Raw genomic sequence first — 24632 nt, forward strand, 5'->3', positions numbered from 1 at the left:
TATTATTCTGACCTGTATTTTGAGGATTATGATTAAAATTCTTTCAGCAGGGGAATCATACTGGCTTAGAAACACATTTTAGAGGGGACTATACTTGACTGGAAAACACCGACAACCCCCCCCCCCAATCTTCCTGTGCAATCTCAAGGCAGGTGGTTAACCTTGATTCAAATACTGAAAGCATATTATTGGGTATATTTTCATTTTGATTACCATCAAGGATCCAGCTCAAATTATAGAAATTGTCACTTTTTATTGAAAACTGCACTGAACGCTATATGTTCACCTTTACAATAAACAAATACAGTAACGGTAACACACTAAAACAAAACATACTTCTGGTAGCCATTGGTTCTGTTTTTCATTTTGTTTGGGACAGCTTTTAAAACTTTTATCACAGAAAACAGGAATGTACCCATACAAAGGCTCAGAATAGGCCATCTTTTTTAACAAAAAGGCGATGATTCACAAAAGACTATGAATATAACATGTAACTAGTTGATACAAATCTAATAGGATTTGTTAAAATCAGTCACATCTAATAACACATTTTGAAGTGTTCTTGTATAAAATATCACATGAAGAAAAGAAGACTTCAATGTCTAAAAAAGTGGGTTTTGTTCATACAGTCTGACAAGTTACCATAAAAAGTGTTTTTTTTCCTGAGACATAAGGAAATGCAACATTATTCTTGAACCCTTTCCAGCTCAAGACTTTTCACTCAATAAAATAGCTGTGGATTTAAAATTGAGAAAAATATATTTGAGTATAAATGTGAGACTTAACACTTTTTTTGCATCATCAGCACATGTTATTGAATGTACAGCTACTTTATTAAGTGCATCTTGTAGGAGAAGCATATTTCTGCGATTAAAAGGCAGCTAGATAACATGGGCCTTTTTCTTTCCCCTGATCTACAGAAGTGTAGTTAACCTTGAATAGCATCCTTCCAATACATTAGTGGCCATATACAATTGCAATGAACGAAACCGTCTCCCCAACTCTGGGCTGTCCTTCCTCAGGCTGTATAAGGAGAAGCCGGGTAAGTGAGGAAGGAAAGGGCTGAAGTCACATGATGGTTTCCTCTTAATATCATGTAAGCTTTGTTAGGACAGCTGGACAAGCTCTTAAGCAGCAGATACTTCAATTGGCTGCTTTCCCCCCAAGGGACTGAGAAGAAATACACATTATTTTTGTGATTGATGCAAGGATGAAGGAAACTTAAACACACAATAACATAAGCTGATCAATAATGTATCATCAAATACTAGTTTTCAGTGCTTCAGAAAGCAGGTGACTTCTGGGTTCCCCGTCCCTCCCCCAAGTCTTGACTCATATCTTTGTGGGTTTTTTTGTTGTTTAACACTGGAACATCAGGATGCATCAGTCCAAAAAAAAAAATCAATCTTACAAACTTTTTTTGTATCAAATTCCTGTCAGTTTGTGAGTAATTTTTCTTTTCCAATGTCTCTTGGTCCCAAATTGGAGTGCTTTAGATTCTCTGCTATTGCTCATTGGGGTGTTCCCTGTTGTCCCCATGTTTTGTGGGCTGGTTAGGAGATGGCGCCTGCGAAGGATGTGCCACTGTCGGAAGAGTATGTGTAACAGGAATCCCTCCCGGGATAATACCTTCCATAGCTGCCGGAATTCCTCCTGGTGTGACGCTCACCATGCCGGGGGGATATCTAGCAAAAGATAATGTCAGAGTTACCAGCAGAATAATACACAAATGTTCACTCCAAATAAATCCCTATGGAGTAAGAAGGACAGAAAAGCCATTCTTATTCATAACTGCATACAGTAACTACAGTAAAGAAAGCACAATTTCTGTTTTACTACACTACAGCAAACTGGGGACGTGGGGGCGCTGCGGGTTAAACCACAGAAGCCTCTGTGCTGCAGGGTCAGAAGACCAGCAGTCGTAAGATCAAATCCACGTGACGGAGTGAGCTCCGTCACTTGTCCCAGCTCTTGCCAACCTAGCCATTTGAAAGCATGTAAATTCAAGTAGACAAATACGTACCACCACCACGGTGAGAAGGTAACGGTGTTCCGTGTCTAGTCATGCTTGCCATGTGACCACGGAAACTGTCTTTGGACAAACGCTGGCTCTATGGCTTGGAGATGGGGATGAGCACCGGACACGACTGGACTAAATGTCAAGGGGAACCTTTACCTTATAGCAAACTCAGAACTTAACTTAGTTCTAAAAACATGCAATTCATAGTATCCTGAACACTACTGTTGACCAACAAATAGTGATCTTATAACCTGCAGACTGGTCTTTTTGTATCACTACCAGAATTGTTTCAAGACACCTGCAATAGTTTTATCTGAGGCTTCAAACAGCAACAGAGTACATGTTTCAGCATCTGATGGCCAGATGTAGGTGACCAATCCACAGCAAACTTTCTTCTGCCTTTTTAAAAAAAATGATGCAAAAGATATATAAAGTGAAAGCATGACTGACTCCTTTGCTATTAATTTATTACATTATCACAAATGCAACTAAAAAGTTAGGCTACTTACCTGTAACTTTTGGTTCTTCTAGTGGTACTCTGTGAATGCACACAAATGGGTTATCCTGCGCAGGCGCAGGATAACCCATTTGTGTGCATTCACAGAGATCACTATGAAGAACATTTTGATTATGAGGTGGCATGATTTTCTTCCTGGAAAATTCTTAGAAGGACATAATGCCAAAACTGTGTCCTGTACTTCAGACATGGAAGAGTGGAAACCCTACTGAGTCCTTATCTGGTGCTGAGGCAGCTGATGATTGTACAGTATACCTATGTTCAAGCCTAGCTTTTTCCTTGAGGGTTATATACATATATGTATTAACAAGAATTGAGATTCTCTGGGCAAGCCAGTATTCTGCTTTTCCTCGCTTGCACAAAAATATACACAATCGCCACTCAAATTTTAACTACGCATGACCAGTGAACGTGGGGAAAAAACAACCACTGTGTCCTTGAGAGAAAAGTGTAGTTCTAATATGGAAGTGTGTCCAAAGGCAGACACATAAAAAGTATGCATGGGAGAATTTAGTGCATGAGAAAGCTACCCTTGAAACTGGCTGCATAGGTAGGCCTCTGACAAACCCTGAGCCCTGGCCTGTACTTGAGAGACAATCTAAAATACTGTACAAGCTATCAGGCATAGCCATGATTAGTATGAGCACAGCAGATGAAGATATTTTCTATACCTTACAGTCTGATAAAAGCAATGAAGATGGGAAAGATAAATGTGATTTAGGAGAAAGATTTACAAAGACAATCAGATGACATGTAGCAAAGAAGGAATGTTTTTGCTCCAAACTATATTATGGATGGAGGGAAGGGGTAATGCACATGAAGAAATTTATTCCACTGCACGAAGACTTGTGCTACAACAGACCATCTAGCCTCCAAAAGATTTTTTTTCCTTTTTTCTGTATCATACTCCCCTGACAACCCTCTTGAAAATTTGTCAACCAAGGTAAAACAGCCGTTCTAACTGTCCAAGTGACTTGCTGTGTAAGATTAGGATCCTTCTCTAGGTAAGTGTAGCATGTATGCATTCAAGGAACAGACTCTTTCCCTATATTTTAGAGAATTTCTTTGTGCTGCCTATTATGTATATATCTTGATGGAAAACAAGGAATGGGAATATAGGAGCACCAAATCCCTGTTGGATATCGGTGCATGTACAGGGACATGAGAAACAATGGAAACACACAGACCTTGTGGGATCTCCATGAAAAATGAGATCCTCTTGGTTTAAGGATTGCAGCTAAGTTGTCAAACCTGGTGAAACCACTTCACTACCAGTCTGCCTACTCAACTGGATTAACGGAGGGCATTTTGAAATATACCATGAACATTTAGAACCTGTCATCTAAAATGTTTAGCAGCAGACTATGCTTATTACTCCTTGAGTTCATAGGCACTTACCAGCTGAGCTTTCTGTGCAAGATTTTCCCCTCTGTAAAGGATGTTTAAATTATCCTTCAATGCATTTGTAAACAACTGTACACTTACTGCACAATAACCTATTCTTTGGAAAGATGATAAAAGAACCGACTTCTTCAGGCACACATCAGTAACTTGGGAATAGTGCAGAAAAATTATAAATGAATGGCCCACAAATACACGGCAAAGTTTGCCAGGCACAATCTTCTTAAGGTGTGTTTTAAGCTGGTTACAGGCTGTGGAGGTGTGGTTTAATGCTTCCCATGACTTTTCTGGACCTAGAAACATAACTCACCCATAATTTAAGGAAGGACTTATCCTACAATTTTGGAGGTAGGCATACCTCCCCACTCAGGACTATGGGCTGCCCATAGCCAGATATATTAAGGGCTGAAATCCTCTTGTAAAGCTCCACAGTTATAAATGCTGATGACATAATTAGTTGTGGACATTAACCTTTAATATTGTTGCCCCCCCCACAACCCCAGGACTGCTGCGGGTGCCTTTTAAATATTAAAGGCTCCAACACTAGCCCCCCTCCCAAGGGTCCCAAGAGCCTCCTCCGGTTGAAAGGAATCCATGGGGAATCTTGGAACCTGATTGGGTGGTGGTGGAGTCAAAGATTAATGTCCATGGCTGACTACATCAACAGCATTTAGAACTACAGAGTTGCCCGAGAAGATGTTAGCCATTATCTCTTAAATGTTATGATTTGTATTTTAAAAATTCATATTAGTTCTGTGACCACAGGACTGGGTGAATAATATATTATTAAATGGTCATGTGTGCGATGTTGCCCCTATCCGTACAAAAAGTTGCTCAAGTTTTTAAGGTACGCCTTGGTATTCCTGTTGCATCATATTTTCTTCCAGCAGCTCCTTATCTCATCTGAAGGAAGAACATTTTAAGCAGACGCATTACTAGCTTCGACCAAGACTCTAGAAAAAAAGTGTTTTATAGGAATGTGAATCTATAATATACTCTTATTACAGAGTCTGTAAACAATTCCATACTTGTGGAGCTGATATCTCAGAACTGTCCCAAATACCTTGATTATCTTTTGAAAAGTGCCTTCTGCAGAAGAAACCTTACTGCACTACTGCTTAAGAACTTCACCCTGATCTAACAAATTTTAGAACTGTGTAACTCATTCTTTAGCTCCGTTTTGGCACTTAGAATTCCAGAAAGAACTTTTTCTTCATCTCACCTGTATGTGGCACCGTTGAGCTCTGGATGAATAGCTTGCTGATCTATTACTGACCAAGGAGCTGCTGTGACAAAGAATTCCTTGTTCACACAGTTTCGTAGGCTTTCGGGGATGCGACCTAAAGTAAGAATAATTCAGATTTTTCAAAAAACAGACCAGGCGCAGTCTGCAATAAACTATATCAAACTTGCTAGGTTTTCTCCATTACACTGGTTGCTATAATTGTAAAGAGGAACAGAAGAAACCTCTCCTCTTTCCATAGAAATTCAGCCTGGTGTTCACAATAGAACACTGCTGTGGAATTTACTTGTGAGTGAAACCATACGGGGCATTGTTTTCTTTGCCACACACAGCCTGGTCGGCTGCCAGGGACCAACAGAACTGCTTTGAAGGCTGAACTCCAGCTAGTGGTTTTCTACTCTCTTTCTATATTAAACCAATTCTACAAAGCTCACCCAACTGGACAGTTTGCAGGCTGTTCTGCAAGATTCACTCAAATGAAGGGGGGGCATCTAAGAGGTGGCAACTGTATCCCCTTTCTTACCTGCAGTTGTTCCCAGAATGTCTCCAAAATAAGGGGACGGCAAAAAGAGACCTAAAGTGTTTGTTTTTTCACACACACCGAAGCCTGAATCTTAACAACATCTGAAAAGCCACACCACCAGCACCCCACCTTGAAAAATCAAGATTATCATTCACCCACTTTGCTATTACATCTACAAAATGACCAAAACTGATCTGTGACACACAACACGTGACTGAAATGCGCCACATTGACACAGTGCTGAGACCATGCGCACAAGGTGACTCTTTACATGCCGAATCTGGCACGTAAAGCTCCACCAGGCTTTAGGAAGGTTCAAAACTGCTTTCTAGAGATGGGGGTATTCTTATCTGCATATGCTTCAGGTACTCCTAGGAGAGGCATGGTTTTCATATTTCCTTAAGTAGTGCCAATGCATCTTGACTCTGTAAGTAAGCACTAGAGATGGGGGCATTAATATATGAATATCCCCGCACAGCTAGAGTTAACAATTCCCCCCCCCCGGTGGGCTGGACTGCCCACTCGCGTGTCTGCCGGCGTCCTTGAGCATCCTTCCAATCACTCCCTGAGCCCTGCCCTCTCCTGCTCAGCTTGCCACTCAGCAGCCGTGCAGGGAGACTCGTCCTCCCTCCCCTTGTCTGGAGTGGCTAGCTGAGCAGGAAGAAATCGTGGCTCTGGGAGTGATTGGAAGGATGCACAAGGTTGCTGGACGCATGAGTTGAGGGTCTGGCTCCAGGGGGCAGACCCTCGCCAACTCCAGCTGAGAGGGGATATTCGTATTTGTATACAAATACCACCATCTCTAGTGCTTCCCTACAGAGTCAAGATACACCTGCATCATTTAAGGGAATGTGAAAACTATGCCTCTACTAGGAGTACCTGAAGCATCTATGGAGGAGGAGCAGTCATGCTGCCAGTGAGATTCTTGGATGAGAAAAGGGCTGTCACTGGGACACTCAGTGGCAGCCTAAACCTGACTTGACATAACTTGATAAACAGATTACTCCTGATTCAGCTGATATGCATGAGAGAGAAAACTGTTCAACTCAGTACTTTCATATACAGTTGTGCCCCGCTTAACGATTACCCCGCATGACAATGAATCCTCGTCACAACGATGTTTTTGTGATTGCAACTGCGATCGCAAAACAATGGTCTAAATGAGTTTTTTTTGTTTTGCGAAGATCGGTTCCCTGCTTCAGTAACCGATTCTTCGCATTACGACAATCAAAACAGCTGATCATCAGGTTTTCAAAATGGCCACTGGGTGCTCAAAATGGCTCCCTGCTGTGCTTAGGGATGGATTCCTCGCTAATACAGGCACAAAAAATGGCTGCCGTATGGAGGATCTTTGCTGGATGGTGAGTTTTTGCCAATTGGAACACATTAACTGGGTTTTAATGCGTTTCAATGGGTTTTTTATTTTCGCTTTACAACGTTTTCGCTCTACAGTGATTTCACTAGAACGAATTAACGTCGTTAAGCAAGGCACCACTGTAAGTTGATCTCAGTTGAACTTCTTGGGCTGTTACATGTGTAGGAGGGAGAGACAGGACATGTTGAATGTAATCTGAAACAGATTGCCCAGATCTCATTAATTCTGTTGGTGGTTTACATTTATTTAAATTTATTCCCCTCCTGCTGGTTGCTCAAAACTGTGACTCAGTTTTGGACAAAAAGCTGGCAAAAGGGTTAAAAAGCAGGCACAAATAAAAATATGCACACAGTGACTATGCTGAATTTAAAGCAATGTGAAGGCACCCTCTCCTGCCACACACACGTACAGGTACCACCCCGTCCACAAAAGAAGAACACACTTGCCACAGCTACAGGTACACAAAGCAAACATATACTGTGAAAAAGTATGTATCTGCAATGTATCTGCATGTTGCTGCAACCAATGACTGTCACACTGAACATGTCTTTTACGTGCTGTATGTGCCACGGGAAAGGCCACAAGCAGCAAAGCACATTCGGGTGGTGCCTTGATGGAAGCCATCAGATTTCAGTTATTCTGAGGGAAACCACGTTATTGTACCTGTGATAGCTCGGCGTATCTCTGTTGCAGCGGCTTCTCTCATCTCTAGTGAGGCCTGTTCACTGTACCAAGCAGTGTGTGGCGTACAAATTAAATTAGGAGCATCTTTCAGTGGCCCTTGAGCAAAGCTACCAAAAAGAAAAGGACAAAGAAACAAATCCTGAAGTGAAAAACAAATACCTTCATACAACATTTCTTGTTCACCTTGTATTAGGATAGGAGTGAGCAAAGGGCTGTTGGCAAGATGATGATGGCCAGTTCAAAGTGCCTTTCTCAGAGAAAAACTTTTTAAAAAATTATTCTATTTTGTTTTCTTTTGAAAATGGAATCCTAGGCTCTGCAGAACATATCCTAACTGTTCCTCAGGGGGAGAATTGGTAGATTCCCAAGAAAAGCTGGTCTGGTCTAATATTGTCAAACACCGGTGAAATATCTTCGAAGTATTAGAACAACAAAATGAAGAAGTATTTCCAGGTTTTTCAAGAGCAACTGTCTTTCTGGACCCGAGTCCAGTCCCTCAGAAGAGCTTTATAGAACAAACAACTGAATTATGTGGGGTCTTAGTTGATTCCTAAGCAGTGGCATTTGCCAGTGATGTTTCCTGTGTGGCAATTTTGAAGCTTTTTCACTGTGAGCATGTAGTCAGTACAATGCAGCTTGCCAAGTCTGCCTCAGTTATCACAGGATTAGGGGGCGAATCGCGCTTATACCTGTCTTCGCCAACAGACAAAGCTGCTGCCTGTGCACTAGCATTCTTGGCTTCATGGAGTGTCAGACATAAAAGTGGCTAAATGTTTGTGCCCCCTTTCACTTAAGAATTCTAGCTGGCCTTAGAAGAGATGGGTTTAAGCTTTAAGGGGCCACAAGGTTCTCTGTGGTTTTTGGTGCAACAAAATAACACAACTTCACTGGAGATTTAGCTGAGACTCCCAGCCACAGGTAGAGAAATATATTTACACCAGCAGAAGGAGATACACCAGAAAAAGGGACTTTTCCATTCTGGCCTAATCTTCCAGAGTGGCATATCCAAATGGTCTCCCACAAAGCTTTATACCTCTCTCTCTCTATCTGAGGTTTCACAATTGCACAGACAGAACTTGACAAGCACCACTTGATAGTAGGCAGCCTAAATGTACGGAACTGTACAGAAGCAACACTTACCTAAATGGTTCAGATTCATGCACATCCAGTGCTGCCCCTCGTATCCTCCCTTCCTTCAGGGCTTGGGTTAAGGCCTTTTCATCCACCAGACCACCACGTGCTGTGTTTACCAAAAATGCTCCCTGTCTCATCTGTTGGGAGACAAAAAAAGAGGGAAAAAAGAGAATAGTCAATTCACACATTGTTCTTACTATAGTTTCAGTTGAGCAGAGTGCTGTCATTACTTACTCCTTTTGATGAAACAACCTTGTCTAACTTTTGCAGGCACACACTGAATGTAGTGTAAGGCAGGGTGAGATATTTCTTGCTGGACTACAGCTCCCATCTGCCTTAGCCAACACAGACAATTGTGGGGATAGTGGTAGTTGCAGTCCAACAACTGCCTCACACAGGCTGTCAATGAAAGGACTGCACAGAGGTGTGCCACCTTTCCTTTGATTTTAGAGACCTTTATAGATCTATCTTAGTCCATCACCCTTAATGGCCACTACCATACCATAGTGAGACCATGAGGCTGGAAAGATAATTGAGATGAACAAAGGGACATGTAGCCCATAAATTGGAAAGAAGTAATGTGTTTCATGAAGAATGCTCAAAGCATATTCACAAATATTTCTTTTGGGGGGGGGGAATCCTCATGCCTTTTACTGACATAAGAAAAACCATGCTGGACTAGACCAGAAAATGCCAATAGTTCAGTAGAGAGTGGGGGAGACGCTCCCCCACAACTGTAGGCTGGATTCCCCTTCTCCTGCTCAGAACATGGGCTGACCCTGTCGAAGGCCTACTTCATCCTACATTCTATTCCCACAGTGGCAAATTACTCACAGCAAGGCCACAAACAGAATATGGGCGGCAAGAGCAACTTACGTAAACACACATTTGTCTTGTAAGAAAAATAAACTTTTAGAAGGATGGCTCTGTTTTGTCTACTTTGAGACCTGTCTCTTCCTTTGTTCACCTTGGAAGTAGCTGTTACATACAGCACTGATGTTACCTGTCTGTCATGGGTTTGGAGGGAAAGTTCCATCCTATGGGGAGTGGAAGGCGGGACATCAGGAGGAGGGGCTGTACTGTATATATATGTGGAGCGTGTGTGAGGGAGGTAGGAGAAGCTGGGAAAAGCAGCTGAGAGAAGAAGCTGGTGTGGGAGTCTGTGTGTCAGACAGGGTACTACTGTGTGTCAGTCAGTACCAACCTGATAGGTTCAGGTGTCTGTATGGTTAGCCAGAACTGATAGGTTCAGGGTCTGTGCTTCAAGTTAAGTGTTCTGTGTGAACCAAACTGTGTGTATGTATGATTGAGACTAAGCCACGTTACTGTATCCTATTCACTTAATCATTTTATTTTCCCTGTGTGTTACTTAAATAAACCTTATTCCTTTATTTGTTAAAAATCCATTCCTGGTCTGTGTGACTCCTTACAGGGAATGGTTGGTGGCAGCTTAGTGAAACTGTGGCATATCCCAGTAGGTCTGGGTTTGTCACAGTAGCCATTAGTCCAACACCTTTTCCCAAGCTGCCCCCCCTCCCCACCCTGATGTGCCGGATCACAAGGCCCATAATTCCATGCCATCATGTATCAAGTTCACATCAAGGTGCAAGAAGCTGATCTAGAGGAAAGTTACTCAGCATTTGGTCACTGTGGCTTTAGCCTGAAAAACGGTTCAGGAAAGAGCACAATGCATACATATATGCATATATATATTTAAAATGTTGCATGAAGTCTCCTGTGTTTTTGCTTCAAAATGACTACAAATAGAATTTCTGAACCCTCAGCTATGACAAATAGACATTCCGTGGCTGAATACCCTTTTGTGGAAGCACTGACTTTTCCCAGAGATAATCTGGGTCCCCCAAGAGCTTTCCTAGGTTACAAAAGGCTACACTATGAGTATTATGCTAAGTGCCCATTTGCTGCTTATTTATGTGCTCTTTCCACAGAGGCCATTAAGATAACCACAGAACCAAAACATCACAGGAGGCACACAGCAGGGCAGCCACAGATCCGTGTGAATTCTTCTCCCATCAATGAGAAATTAGCTGAAATATGGAAGAGCTTCTCCAGGAATCACTGCTGAACGAGGAACAAGAGCAATTGTGAGAGTTGAGATTTCCTCTGGTTGAATTTAATGCCCATTTTTTTTCAACTTCCTAGCCGCCATTTATGTTGAACATGATCAGAAAACAAGATTTATGGCTTGCCCAATCTGGACTGATTGTACTACATACGGCAGCATCTTATAGCAAAATAACATCTGAAATAATTATTCAAAGAAAGACAACAGTGGCAAGAGAAGACTCTTATGCCTGCTGACTAACAAGTTGCCCAGTTACTCAATGGGCGTGGTTTTAGAAAGCCCACTGATATAGGCAAGAGTCACATTAGTCAAGCTCTAACTAAAACCAAAGAAGGAAAAAAGGAGGAAGAAGTCGTCTTTGGTTTGCAATATTCTGCAGCACCACAGCTCTGCAATGTATTGACAAGTCCACTCTAGCCAAAGGTCTCTGGGTAAAATTTAAACTGATCTGCTAAAGTGCCATCATCTGATGTACAACAGGTAAAAGACAGATTGAGAGCTCTCCATTTTCCTAAAGTTACAAATATAAATGACCACTATTTGCATCAACCAGCATGGAAAAATCACACATTCTACATCTTTTGGATAAGATGTTCCAATCAAGACATTCCCCTTTCCATTAACAATTACCTGCTTAATCGTGAAGTCATTGATGAGGTGGTGATTGTGTTCATTGAGGTTACAATGTAACGACACACAGTCACTCTGGTACAGCAAATCCTGAAGCGTGTAGACCCGTTGGACTCCCAGGGACCTTTCGATGCCATCTTGCAGGTAAGGGTCATAGAAGATCACGTTGAATCCAAATGCCTTGGCCCGAACAGCAACTGCTTGTGCAGTTCGACCTGAGCCGAGAACAAAAGCAGTGAATTGACATCATAGTTTTGGTGGGAAAGCAGCACTGAATACATTCTGAAGAGGGCATTAAAATACCCACCAACATGACTGGCTAGGAAAGTATGTTTTCTCCCACCACTGCAAAGGCATCCATGCCGCCCTGATTTTCTCCCATATTATCCATTCATCAGAAATTGCTGCAATGTGGCACTTGTTGTAGGAAACAAAGGTCTCAGTAGCACAGAGCTGTCCTACAAGGTCACTTCTGTTGCTCCCTTCGTGCAGCTTGGCTTTCGCCCCATACCTACTCTTTCCAGGCTTTGGAAGCAGGCAATAGATATACAAAAAAAGGTTTCATAGACCCTCAAGAGAGAGTAGGAAATCCATTTTTATTTTTAAATATGGAAGGAAGTGTCCATATTGCTTTACATTCTCCTTTCTCTCTCCCTTCCTTCCAGCTGATCTAAAATTTCTAAGGGACAAATTCTTAGGACAGTCTTACTGCTGATTTACAGGAAGGTAAAACATGGAGAGCATAATGCAGTGTGCAAAGGGCATCGCTTGAATCTGCTTTTAGGGCATAAGCAGCTATGATGTTTTTCAAAACTGTCCCTTAACTGCAATTCAGAGGTGACTAACATGAACAGACACTGTGATGTGGACCAAGAGACATGCCCCAGCTTTCACTGGGCAGTAGAGCTATCAGTACTGTAGTGTCAATTTCTTAAATTGGTGCATGAGTGGGAAAGATTAGCTGATAAAGGCATGTAGTTCTTTTGCAAGCAATACTGCCTTCCAAAGCATCAGAATACTGATTTTTCAGCACCCAGAGTGGTCCCCAAAATCCAATGTTCCAGACACACTTAAGCCTCTGCATGGTCGCTCAATTCTGATCTAAAACAGAAAGGCGCGTTAACAAAATCTTATTATGAATGACTTTGGTACAACAATAACCACAGCAAGCCCCTTCTGAATCTTATTTATTATAAGAGCAACTTGTTTGCTGTAGGGGGTTTTCCTCTCTTTTCCTTCTGCACTCTTGCTGAATGGCTATTTAATTGGGCATGACTAAGACAACTGTCATGGTTTGGAAGCAAAGGTTTAATAAAGCTCTTCTGATAAAGAGGGACAGCTGCAGTGCAATCAGCAGGTCATTATCCACAATGTCATTCCAGTTCAATGTCACTGCCTGGCTCAACTACCCGACTTCTAAATCAAGATGGGAGTCTTCTTCTCCTTAAAAAAAAAAAAACCCAAAAGAATATGTAGAGAAAGCCAAATAACTAGCAATAGCTAAGCCTTCATGTTGAAAAAGCTCGTTTTGTGGAATGATGAACAGAAAAACACCCCTTTCTAATCTTCCATATTTAGGCACAGATGGACAGGCTCAAGCATACCTTTCTTTGATTGCAACAGCTCATTAAGAGACTTTGCACAAATGGGCAATTCGGTGCCTGGCATACAGGGAAAAGTTGAGACGTCTGTAAATGCAAGAGCAAATGGCCACTGGCTGGTCTAGCACAGAGACTGCAGGGTGGATAAAGGGGCAAAGAGTCTCCTGACTGCTGTTTAAAGAACAAACAGCAATTTGGGGAATTAATAAAGCTCTAGAAACTCAACCTGCAATTGAACACCTCCAATGCAGAAAGCTGCTACGGCTACTACAGAAGTGGCCCACGGTCTGAGGGGGAGGGCTTGCCTCAACATTTTGACCCAAGCTCCTCCCAAGCTCAGATAAGAAGCCAGTCTCTGCTCTACTGATGGGCTGCAATTCCTGGTTCTTCACAATGCAATGAAAGAGGGAATTACGAATTTTGAATTCCTCATATGCAGGATATGTGTATGTCCCAAAACAAACAAGGAAAAGCTGAGTCTCAACACAGTCTCTGTGTGTGTCCTAAAACAAAGAAGTAAAAGTTGAATCAGGAGCAGGGAATCTAAATGTTTTGGCCGACAACTGCCATATTCTTTCGACATTGGGTCATGGTGGATGGGAGTTCAAGTCCAAAGCATTTCCTGAATGGAAATACTCTTTTATCTTCTGTGAGAAAAGCAGTAGGCAGAGGGAAATTTGAATTTTCAAAACAGCCAGAGGAGGATCATGAAGCATCTTCCCATGGGTGCATGGAGGCATATGTGCAGCTTGTTTTCTGACTGAACTTTTGCCTCCTCCAACAACAAATTTCACAGCTGCAAAGTATGTCTGAAACATCGACGTGAAAATGACTTTGTAAAACCCCAATCCTCATTGTTTAACTGGAAAACAAACATTTATAGTCTTAAAATACTGTTTCCTCCAGAAATCCCCAACATACCGAATCCAATCAGACCCAGAGTTTCGCCTCTAATACGAGCTGCGCCAGAAGCCACCTCCCGAATCTGTTCAACACTCTGCACCCGAGTCCCTTCTCTGAGTGCCTGGTAGAGCCAAGTGTTCCGCCTGTAGAGATTCAGGACATGGCAGAGAGTGGAGTCTGCGGTTTCTTCGACTGCTGCCGAGGGGATGTTGCAAACAGCAATTCCTGGAGACCGGGGCAGAAACCCACATCTTAGCAATCAATGAAAAAGTTAGAAAAATCACCCGCTTCTCACTAAAGCAAGCTTATCCGTATGTTTCTTCCACCAGCCTCTTGCCCCAAGACTACTCTATTCACAGTAGTTACGAAGTGTTTCTAAGCTTATTTTGTGAGACTTGAAAGTAATTTGCTTCCTGGAAAAACCTTTTGGTGAGCAGTGCAGAAAACTTGGAAAACAACATCCTGGATGTACTACTACTACTAATACATGTGTGCCATCAAGTCAGTTCTGATTTATGGCAACCCTTTTCCAAGGTCTTCTAGGTAGCCAGAACTCAGAAGTGATTTACCACATTCCTTTTTTCTGGGGACATCCTGTGACTGAGCCGATTGCCCAAGGCAACACAGGCTGGCCTTTATCCTGGGAGGCATAGTGGGGAATTGAACGCTCAACCTCTAGCTCCACAGCCAGTTACCTAATTCACTGAGTTATCCAGCCAAATAAGATAGTATTAAACCAATTCAACTATATACTGTATATTCAAATATATATAGCACCTCTGGGGAAAATTTGTAAGTCATAAAAATTAGAAGCCTTAAATCCACACTCATGTTGCTATAGGGATATATTAACAGATTGCAGATTTGACATGAAAATTGTGAGGTACTAGTAGTGTAGAAATGCTAAATGACATGAAAATAGTACATAAACATTCAGTACATTGCAGAGTTGGCTCTAGGCCCCCCTTTCCCTAGATGTGCTAGCTTTCCACATGCAGAGCCATTTTGGCTCACAAGAATGTAGAAGGCTATATGCTCACTTGTCTACCTAGCCTGGGATTGTCAAAAATTCACTACCCAACCCTTTCAAACAGAGATGTTATAAACTGTACCTGGGACTTCACCAGTATAAAGCACATGCTTTTCCATTGAGCTATTGTTTCCAAAGGTATTGTTTCAATCAGATTTTGAAGTACAATCCAAAATGTGCCTTTTTTTTGAACATTTGCACAAACCCTGAAGCAGGCACCTCTTGTGACTCCCGTGGAGAATTAAGGGCCACCACGTATATCTAATGAATAAAACTAACAAGCAAAATGTTGATCAAAGAGCTCCTTGCCTAAGTAGAAGTCACTAGCTTCCACTCTGGCTGCTGCTCACATTACTCCCACCACAAATGTATGGATCTCAAATTCTAATGTTACTTTTTTGCGTGGATGGAAAGGACACAATTTTTTGTGGAGATCAATTGTAAGGAAGTATCACACCAATACAAGCACAGGTGCTGGCATCTCTCACAGAGTTTGGAAAAGTTACTTTTTTCGACTACACCTACCAGAGTCCCCTAGTTAGCAGTCCCTACTGGCTTGGGGATTCTGGGAGCTGCTGCACTCAGAAGCCAAGAAAGGCAGCCTCAGGGAAGGCATGCAGACACAGAGCAGCATCTTCATTTCCCCCCAATTGTGCTACTCATGTAGATTGGTGAGGAGAGGTGAGGAAGTACGGCAGCTGCAAGAGGCACTCTCCAGATGAAGCTTCACTCCACTCATCCATGCAGGCAGCATCAAGGAGACCAATTTTCCCCAGAGATGCATTTTTCTCACCCAACTTTTTCTGCTGATTCTAGCAAACGTCAACAAGGACTAGCTGGAAATCATTTCTGACATTTCGTGGGTGGTAGTAAAGGATCTCAGGCTTTCAGCACCGCTACTGTTCTCTGGAAGATATGCAGCAGAGGGCTTGATTCTTTATCCTTTACCTTCCTGCCCTGCACACAGGCAATGTGAAGTCCAGCTTTATTTTAAATGCCATGCTGCTGCATGGGGATTCTTACACTGGATTCTGTACTCCTTAATGCACAGTTTGCATTTATCTCATTCTGCCCTTGAGATCTTGAAAGGAGATGCTTTACCTCTCCTGTCTACGTGTAAGAAGATGACTTGTCCTCACAGGACAGCATTGCTCTTACAAGGTAATGCCTGGCCATTCGAATTACCAGGACAGGGTTAAGACGGTTAAGCAGCTTTGGAGAAATATAGCAATGTTTTTTCAAACATGCTTGCCATTTGTGAAGCAAGGACTCCTTAGAAAGACGAAGAGCTCAGCATAATTCTCTACTTCCCACGCTCACAAAATCATGTTGCTCCAGTAGTGTTACAATATTTCCCTTTATCTGTCTTGTAGTACTTCGAAAGCAAAACTCTTTCTGTTCTTAGTTTTTTTTACATTTCTCAGTTTTGTCACATTACTATCCCATGCAACCTTAAAGAACAGACTGAAGCAAATCACTTCTGACTAATGGTCATCCTTCAAATTAGTAACCTTGAAAAGGGCCTATCACTCCCCTGCTGCTCAGGTCTTGCAAACTGACAGCTCTGGCTTCCTTTATTGCGTCAACACAACTTACATTCAATATTCCTATTTTCCTGCTGCCTTCAACTCTTCCCACTATTATAGTATTTTCCAGTGAGACTTGTCTTCTCACGTGCCCAAAGTATAACTTCAAAGATACAGACTACCCAGATGTGCTACTTGCAGAATACCAAATTAATCTATTCCATCTTTCATCCATAGAATTGAGGGCAAAAAACAGTCTTTCCCTTATCCATGTAAGCAGATGCAAGGTCAACCAGGCGAGATTTACGTTAATGAGAGACATGAACCCAGGTTCCCCTTTTTGTAATGTTGTTACCTTTCTACCACATGAATTGTGACCAGACAACATTGTCAAGCTCTGTTCACATTGATATTTTGGCATTTCCCCATTAATGGCAACCTTCCCTCAAATAAGAGCTGGAGGTAACATGGAAAACAATGTGAAGTTGGAAGGTAAGTGTATGACTACTAAAAGCCAGCAAAAGTAAGCCATAGGCAATGTACCAAAAGGTGGAGAGAAAAAAAATGCAACTGTAATCCATGCCAAGGCCTACATCCCACTGTTAGTCCCAACTGAAGTAGACGCAATGAATCAATAAACTCTACAGTAATATCAATTTACTAAGTTCCCATTTGTTCAGAGTCCACTGCAATTGCAATTAACAATTGGATTTAGGCCAAAGTAACTAAAGGGCCCGAAAGCTGGCAAAAAGTTTTTCTTCTCTTCCACCAACAGATCTTACACTTTAAATTTTGCAATGCCAATCAATGAATCAAGAACAAATACATAAATAAACAAATGAACAAAGTTAATGATACTGTGTCAGCAAACATATAATCCTCCCAGGATGTAAAGTCAGCAGGATGTTGACAGAGATAAGGAGAACGGGGCGAAGACATTTCTTATAGCAAGTTAGACCACAGTTAGGATGCCAATTGTTGCCCCAAGCTCTTTATGCTACAGATCTTTTAAAATATATTTGAATAGATTAACAGAGCCACAGTTACAGCTTCTACACTGATGGAAGCTGGAGTCTACCAACATCCGGAAGGTAATGCCTTCTCTACTCCTGTGTGGGTGTGAGAAGGAAGTCTTCAGAATATTCCTGATTAGACAGCCCTTGGCTACTGAAAGCAACAACTCCTCTTTCTTCCCAAGAAGCTGCTCACTCTACAACTTTCTTGACAGCTTTGTGCTGTAAAGAAAACATGCGAGTTTTTATGTAAATGATCAGGCAAATTGTCTTGTTTAGAATGACTGCTGCAAAGGATATGTGGTTTCTTTAGTTTTATTAAGATTTACAATGAAGTACTCTGAAGCAATTAATCACTTTAATGACACCCTATCGACAAACATATACAGCTGGCACCCTATAAAGATCAATTTTATTTTATATGCTAATGCAGTGGTACTCATTAGTGGTAAAACAATTAACGATACTGCTTGCAAACAGCTCCCAAGCATTATAGCAGCAGACAGAAATGGCCAATATGTTATAATTCTTAAATCTAGTTAAGGACAAGATAATTAGTTGTCTATGCTTGTTTGTGAGGCAACAAGACACTTCACTGCAGAGAAAAATAAACCAAGGCAGATACTGTCTATATGCCACAAAACAGTGGTTCCCAACCCTGGGTCCCCAGATGTTCTTGGACTAAAACTCCAAAAAGACTTCACTGTTAGCTGTGCTATCTAGGGTTTCTTGGAGTTACAGCCAAAGAACATCTGGGGACCCAAGGTTGGGAACCATTACCATAGAATTTTTTTTAATTTTTTTTAAAAAAAGACAGGTTGCTTACCTGTAACTGTGTTTCTTCAAGTGATCACCTGAGGCACTCATACACATGGGTCTACCTGTGCATGTACAGCATTGTTCTGGAACCATTATTGCTTAGAATGCTGAGTTTTGGCAGGAATCCCACCCATCTCCAGTGCGCATATCCTCTGGGTCTACCTGCATTTCCCTTAGCTCTTGATCTATCAAGCACTGAGACACCCAGAGGGGAGGAGATTGTGAGAGTGGCACAATCACCTATAGGGACACAGTTACAGGTAAGCTACCTGACTTTATTATTATTATTATTATTATTATTATTATTATTATTATTATTATTATTATTATTATTATTATTATTATTATTATTATTATTATTATTATTATTATTATTGGTGGGGTCTCTGGACTTTGTACACATGGGAGACTAGCAAGCTTACCTGTAGAGGGTAGACTGTCACTGTAGGTTAGATGGTAACAAAAGGAACTGGAACATCCACTGAAATATTAGGTCAAAAAAGGGGGAAACTGTAGTCTCAGGATGTAGGAAATACAATGTTCTTTATGGCAGTATAAAATGCCCAACGTGTCTCAGCCTTTTTCTGTTTTTTGGATTGATTAATGAAGCTGGTCACAGACCAAATAAACAGAAAAAGAATTAATTAGAATTTAATAAACACACTTTTACACACTGGGTATTTTATACTGGAATAAAGAGCATTATATATTCCACATCCTGGGATTACAGTTTCCCCTTTTTCTGACTTAATACCTGTAGAACTGATGCCAAGCAGTTCTGCCAAAACTGGAGCCCTGACAAGTTCTTGTACCAGTTCTACTGTGAGATGAATGTGGAATACTGTGACCATGTTGCCGCTAGACAAACATCTGGATGATTCCTATGCCTGATACATGAAGGAATATTGGCCAAATCTCATGTTTGGTGCAGAGATACCAAGCCTAGAATGTTAGACTGTTCAGTGGTCAGGAGCATGTATGAGCTGGGATGCTTCTGGGTTTTATTGCCCTTATAATGAGAGGGCTGGTAGTCACTATACTGTAGATGTGTCAAGTGTGACTCCCATATACTCCATGGACACAGCCAGCATAGCTTAGACTTTAGTCTGTTGACTATGAGGCTTAGGTCCAGAAGATGATGTAGGGTGACTGAAAGGTCTTGAGCAAGGGTAGCCTTCTATGTACCTACTACCAGCCAATTGTCTATATAAAGGTACACTATGATTCCCATGGGTATCAAGGTGGACTGCAACAGCAGCCAAGCATTTTGTAAAAATGCATGGGGTGGTGGTGAACCTAAAGGGCAAGGCTTTGAATTCAAAGGTGTCAGTACCCATCATGAAATGGAGGAATCTCCTGCAGAAGACCTGTAAGCCAATGTGAAAGTAAGCACCTTGGAGATCTGTGAAAACATGCCAGTTTTCTTGGTGGAGGAGAAGCAGAATGCCCTCATAAAGCACTTTGTCACAATGAAGGTGTAGACATAATAAAGACTCAGGATGGTATGCAATCCACCATCCAGGATTACTCCTTTGGTGAATATCAATCACAATTCTTGTAATCGAGGGGATGGTGGTGTGCTCCTCATAATATTTTGTGGTGGTAGTGTGTGCAATTCTATGCCACATCTCAATTTGATGATGGATAGTACCAGTGATCCACTTTGATCGTCTGCCTATGGTGGTAGCAGCTGTACACTCTGTTAATGAAGAGGGGATATGGGGAAGAGTCAAACACTTGGGTCTAGAAGACAATGGTGGTCTTTTCTTTGTAGTAGTTTGGTATCAGCCACATTTATACTGGAAGCAAGAGGCTCGACAGTTCTGTGATCCTGGTTGTTGTATGGCCATGTATACCAAATTTCTATGGTACTGGTAGCCTGAATGAAACTGGTTTTGTCTGGAGCTAGAATGAGAAGAAAAGTGAAGCAAGACACCAAAATGCTTGGCTTTTGTTTGTACTTTGTCATTGTGCCCTAGTTTTTCATTGGTCTTGTTGCTGAATGACCCTCTATGCTGAATCTGGAATAAGACTTGACAATCTGAGCCTAGGGATTGCTCAGTGGAAGGCTGCATTGGCTGTAACAGAACCAGGGTGATCAAGCCAGCCATGAGGGCTGAAAATTTCTTTCAGATCTCCCCTCAGAGAGGAAGAACTGTTGACTGGTGGATCTGTTTTGTCCTGGCATTAGGACTCAATCAGTGTCATACCTAAGAAAAGGGGTCACAATGATTTTGTTGCAAGTGGAAGTTTCTGTAAATAACTGAGATGTAAGAGGCCATGTTGGCAAGGACAATATTGTCAGGGAAGGTGAGCATGATGGATCATCTTTATGCTTCTTCTCCTTCTTGGGTTCAGTTACTGCACTCTCTGGAGGTCTCCTGGTCTTTGCTGCAGTTGTTGGGCAGTTAGTACAGCTCACTATGACTGAGACTGATGAGGTCAACATGGTTGGTACTGACGTGGTCAGTTTTCAGGGTGAACAAAATAGAAGACATCTTTGGTATAGCTGATGGGGGTCATTTGGAGGTAACTGTAGGATAAGGAGCCTGATGTTTGTATAAGTTCTCAGATGAGGAAGAGGTTGTTTACTCCCTTAAAAGTGCCCATTATGCTAGGCAACATTCCCTTTAAACTGTGTGGCCACATAATGCTGCACCTTACTCCGTACAGTGTCCACCCCACCCCACCTGTGCACCCACAGCAAGTTTTCCTGCCGGTTTGGTTCCAGTCATGGCCGGAACCCCATGCAGAGAGTGGAGTTGTGAACAAAAAGGGGCAAAGCCCCATCCAGCAGGACTGAAAATTAAAGGGAACAGTGCTGCAAAGCACAGCCATGGCACCCACGTTTGCAGGCACTGGTTACCCAGGAGGTAACCCAGGAAAATGTTACCCAGGTGGTATAATTCTAAGTGCCTCCTCTGCCTCAGAGCAGTGTCCGTCAGATAAGATATCTGGGATCTGCAGTCAGAACACTTATGGAACAAAGCCTGGTGCCATGGGCCAGCAAAGGCAGATAAGTGTTTTTTTTAGGAGAACAAAAACAGTGACAAGATAGAAGAAGACAAAAGAACGAGGGAAAGAGACCACGAACAAGCGAGGTGAAGAAGCAACAGAGGTTCCTAAAGATGTGCTGCCAGTTAGGCAGACAAAAAGGAACTGAGGGGGAATGTGGGAATATTATGTGGTAAAGGTTCCCCTTGACATTTAGTCCAGTCATGTCCGACTCTAGGGCGCGGTGCTCATCCCCGTTTCCAAGCCACAGAGCTAGCGTTTGTCCAAAGATAGTTTCTGTGGTCACGTGGCCAGTGCGACTAGACACGGAATACCATTACCTTCCTACCATGGTGGTACTTATTTACTGTATCTACTTGCATTTGCATGCTTTCGAACTGATAGGTTGGCAGGAGCTGGGACAAGCGACGGGAGCTCACTCTGTTGCGTGGATTCGATCTTATGACTGCTGGTCTTCTGACGCTGCAGCACAGAGGCTTCTGCAATTTAACCTGCAGCGCCACCATGTCCCACGAATATTATCTGGGCTTCCCACCAAAACTCAAAAGTTTTAAGCTAGTCAGTTTTTAGAACATGTTGCACAGGAGCAAGAAAACCCCTACGTTTGTGTCCACAGAGACTAAACAAACAAACAAACAAACAAAAAACCTGTACAGGAATTTATCTTCAAACTCTCCTGTGAACATATGGAGAAAGTGACAACAGATAAGTCGGCGCTAGGCACTTCCCACTAAGCATGTTGAAGAAGCTAAATTCCTTAAGGATCATAGAATAATTGAACTGGAAGGAGCATATAAGGCCATTGAGTCCAACCCCCTGCTCAATGCAGGAATCAAAATAAAAGTCTATCTCACAGATGGTTGCCTAATTTTCTCTTGAAAATCTCCAGTGCTCGAGTGCTCACCACCTCCCAAGGTAATTGGATCCACTGCTGTACTGCTCTGTTAAGAGGTTTTTCCTGATATTCAGCCAAAATTTGACTTCCTGTAACTTCCTGTAATGGTGGCGGACAAGCCCTGGGGGACCTCCCTGGGGGTCCCTGCCACCACGATTGGCACCTTCGGAGCTCTCAAAGGGCTTTCCGCCCGACATCGGAGGGAGCCCTTTGAGAGCTCCGAAGGCAAAAAGGCAGGGAGAAAGGGCAGAAATAGACATAGAACTTCCCAGACCGAGACTGCACTGTGGTCATCTGTTTGTGCCAGGAAACTATTCATGGGAACAACAGAGAACTCCCTACTAAACAAATAATTATCCCACTGCATAGAAAACAATGAGCAATCTCCATGAATGGTGTTCACACCTACTTCAGGACTCAAAAACCCCAGTTAATTCAGCCTATGAAATTCACAGATGAAAAGGGGGAAACTCTTAGGGGCATGCAATTGTCCATTTGCTCTGGAACTCCCATGTGGATTGTGGGACGAGTGTATTGCATCCAGTACATACAAAACTACTTCTTTGTGTGGAAGAAGCCAGACTTATGAACATATGATATGTAATTCTAAAACAATTCAGTCATCATTCCGTAACCATGATTCTCAGACCATTAATTAATTCACTGTACACTTTTAAGAAAAGAACAACTTGGTTAGGAGGTTCTACTGGAATGAATGGACTCTACACATACCAAGATCCCCTGCAGCTTTGATGTCTATGTTGTCATAACCGCTGCCTATCCGGACAATAACTCGTAAGGCTTTGAACTTCTCTAGGTCTTCCCGGGTGAGAGTGATAGTGTGGTACATCATTGCTCCAACAGCTTCATTTAAAACCTAGCAGACACATACAGAAAACACAAAAAGAAGGAAATAATAGACATTAGTGAAGCAGATGGATGTGCTCCAGTAACAACTACTGAAGGCCAGTATTGAATCATATGCATGCATCAAACAAAGCACATGGTTCACTTTGATAGTGTCCACAGACTCCCATGTAACACTGAAAACGACCGAAAACAATACAAAACAAACAAACAAAAAAACCCCTTCAGCATGTATGTGGATAACGCTCAGTATTTGTGTATAAGATGTTCTGCACTAAGGGGTTAATCTCCAATTGAGGTCAGAAAGCTTAAGCACTACGTGAAAAAGGTCAATTATCCTAACAAGCATCATAAGCATTAAGAATCTGCATGTGCTTTGCACTCTTTTCTCTGTGTGAAAAGCAAGTATCTCAATACTTTGCTTCTACCTCGATGAGCTGCCAAACAATTTTTCAATTGTTGAAATATTCTGTATTAAATCAAGGATGGGCATCTTTTGATCTATCAGATAGTTTGAATACAACTCCCAATTGCCATGACCAATGACAAGCAACTGTGACAATTATAAGCCAAGATATGTAGAGGTCCAAAGTCCCCCATTTGTGTGCTAGACAGACTCTGACTCCATGCAGATTTATATCAATGTATTTATTTAAATAATGCCTGACAATACGGGAAAAATTTCAGACTCACAGTAATCAAACATTCTTAAAACTCTGCATCATATAAGCTCATATTTCTTTTTCCAAAAGTAACGAAAATGTCTGTTAAGGTTTGAAACAGGACTTAGAGGGAGCAAAATTGAGTGAACAGAGAAAATAAAGCCTCCCAAGGAGACCCTTGGGGAGCATGATTTGCTTTTGGCGGGCAAAAAATGAGAGGGAAATTTGCAGGAAAGGGCATCAGAAGGGGTTGTGTAGCCTTTCTAGGTCCAAAGGAAGACAAATTGTCCCTGAACTTGTTAAGCTGCCCATTTGTGTTTAGGTAATTACAAATGGTCAGTTCACCACTAGTTGATATAGAAGTGAAGGCGCCTGGTGTATCTTAACTCAGTTGGTATCTTGTTCCAGAAACTGGGGGCCACCACCAGAAAAGCCCAATTACCTGTAGACACCTTTTGGGCCTCCCTCAGCGTGATCACTCTTACCAACATGGATTGAGAAGAGTAGGTGGAACTGGTAGCTGATTTCTGGGAGAAATGTTCCAGCAGGTATTGCAGTCCTAAACTGTAAGGAGCCTCATGGTGCAGTGGTTAAATTGCAGTACTGCAGCCAAAACTCTGCTCACAACCCAGGTTCAATCCCAGGTAGCTGACTCAAGGTTCATTCAGCCTTCCACCTTTTTATGGTT

At 42.1% G+C, this 24632-nt stretch overlaps 1 protein-coding gene across 6 annotated transcripts in view; it reads right to left on the reverse strand.

The window, feature by feature from the left end:
- Positions 1-233: 233 nt before the first annotated feature.
- CTBP2 (C-terminal binding protein 2) overlaps positions 234-24632 on the reverse strand; it is a 254425-nt gene continuing 230026 nt past the window's right edge. For all 6 annotated transcript variants that reach the window (XM_020791523.3, XM_072995418.2, XM_020791528.3 and 3 more), the window contains 7 exons: positions 23148-23292; positions 14136-14342; positions 11614-11828; positions 8904-9034; positions 7743-7870; positions 5161-5278; positions 234-1685 (listed from right to left, as the gene is read on the reverse strand). In XM_020791523.3, coding sequence (XP_020647182.1) covers positions 1505-1685; positions 5161-5278; positions 7743-7870; positions 8904-9034; positions 11614-11828; positions 14136-14342; positions 23148-23292 — 1125 coding nt within the window. In that variant the 3' untranslated portion in view covers positions 234-1504. The remainder of the gene's footprint in view (positions 1686-5160; positions 5279-7742; positions 7871-8903; positions 9035-11613; positions 11829-14135; positions 14343-23147; positions 23293-24632) is intronic.

This window comes from Pogona vitticeps, chromosome 3 (genome assembly GCF_051106095.1).
Source record: "Pogona vitticeps strain Pit_001003342236 chromosome 3, PviZW2.1, whole genome shotgun sequence".
Classification (NCBI taxonomy): domain Eukaryota; kingdom Metazoa; phylum Chordata; class Lepidosauria; order Squamata; family Agamidae; genus Pogona; species Pogona vitticeps.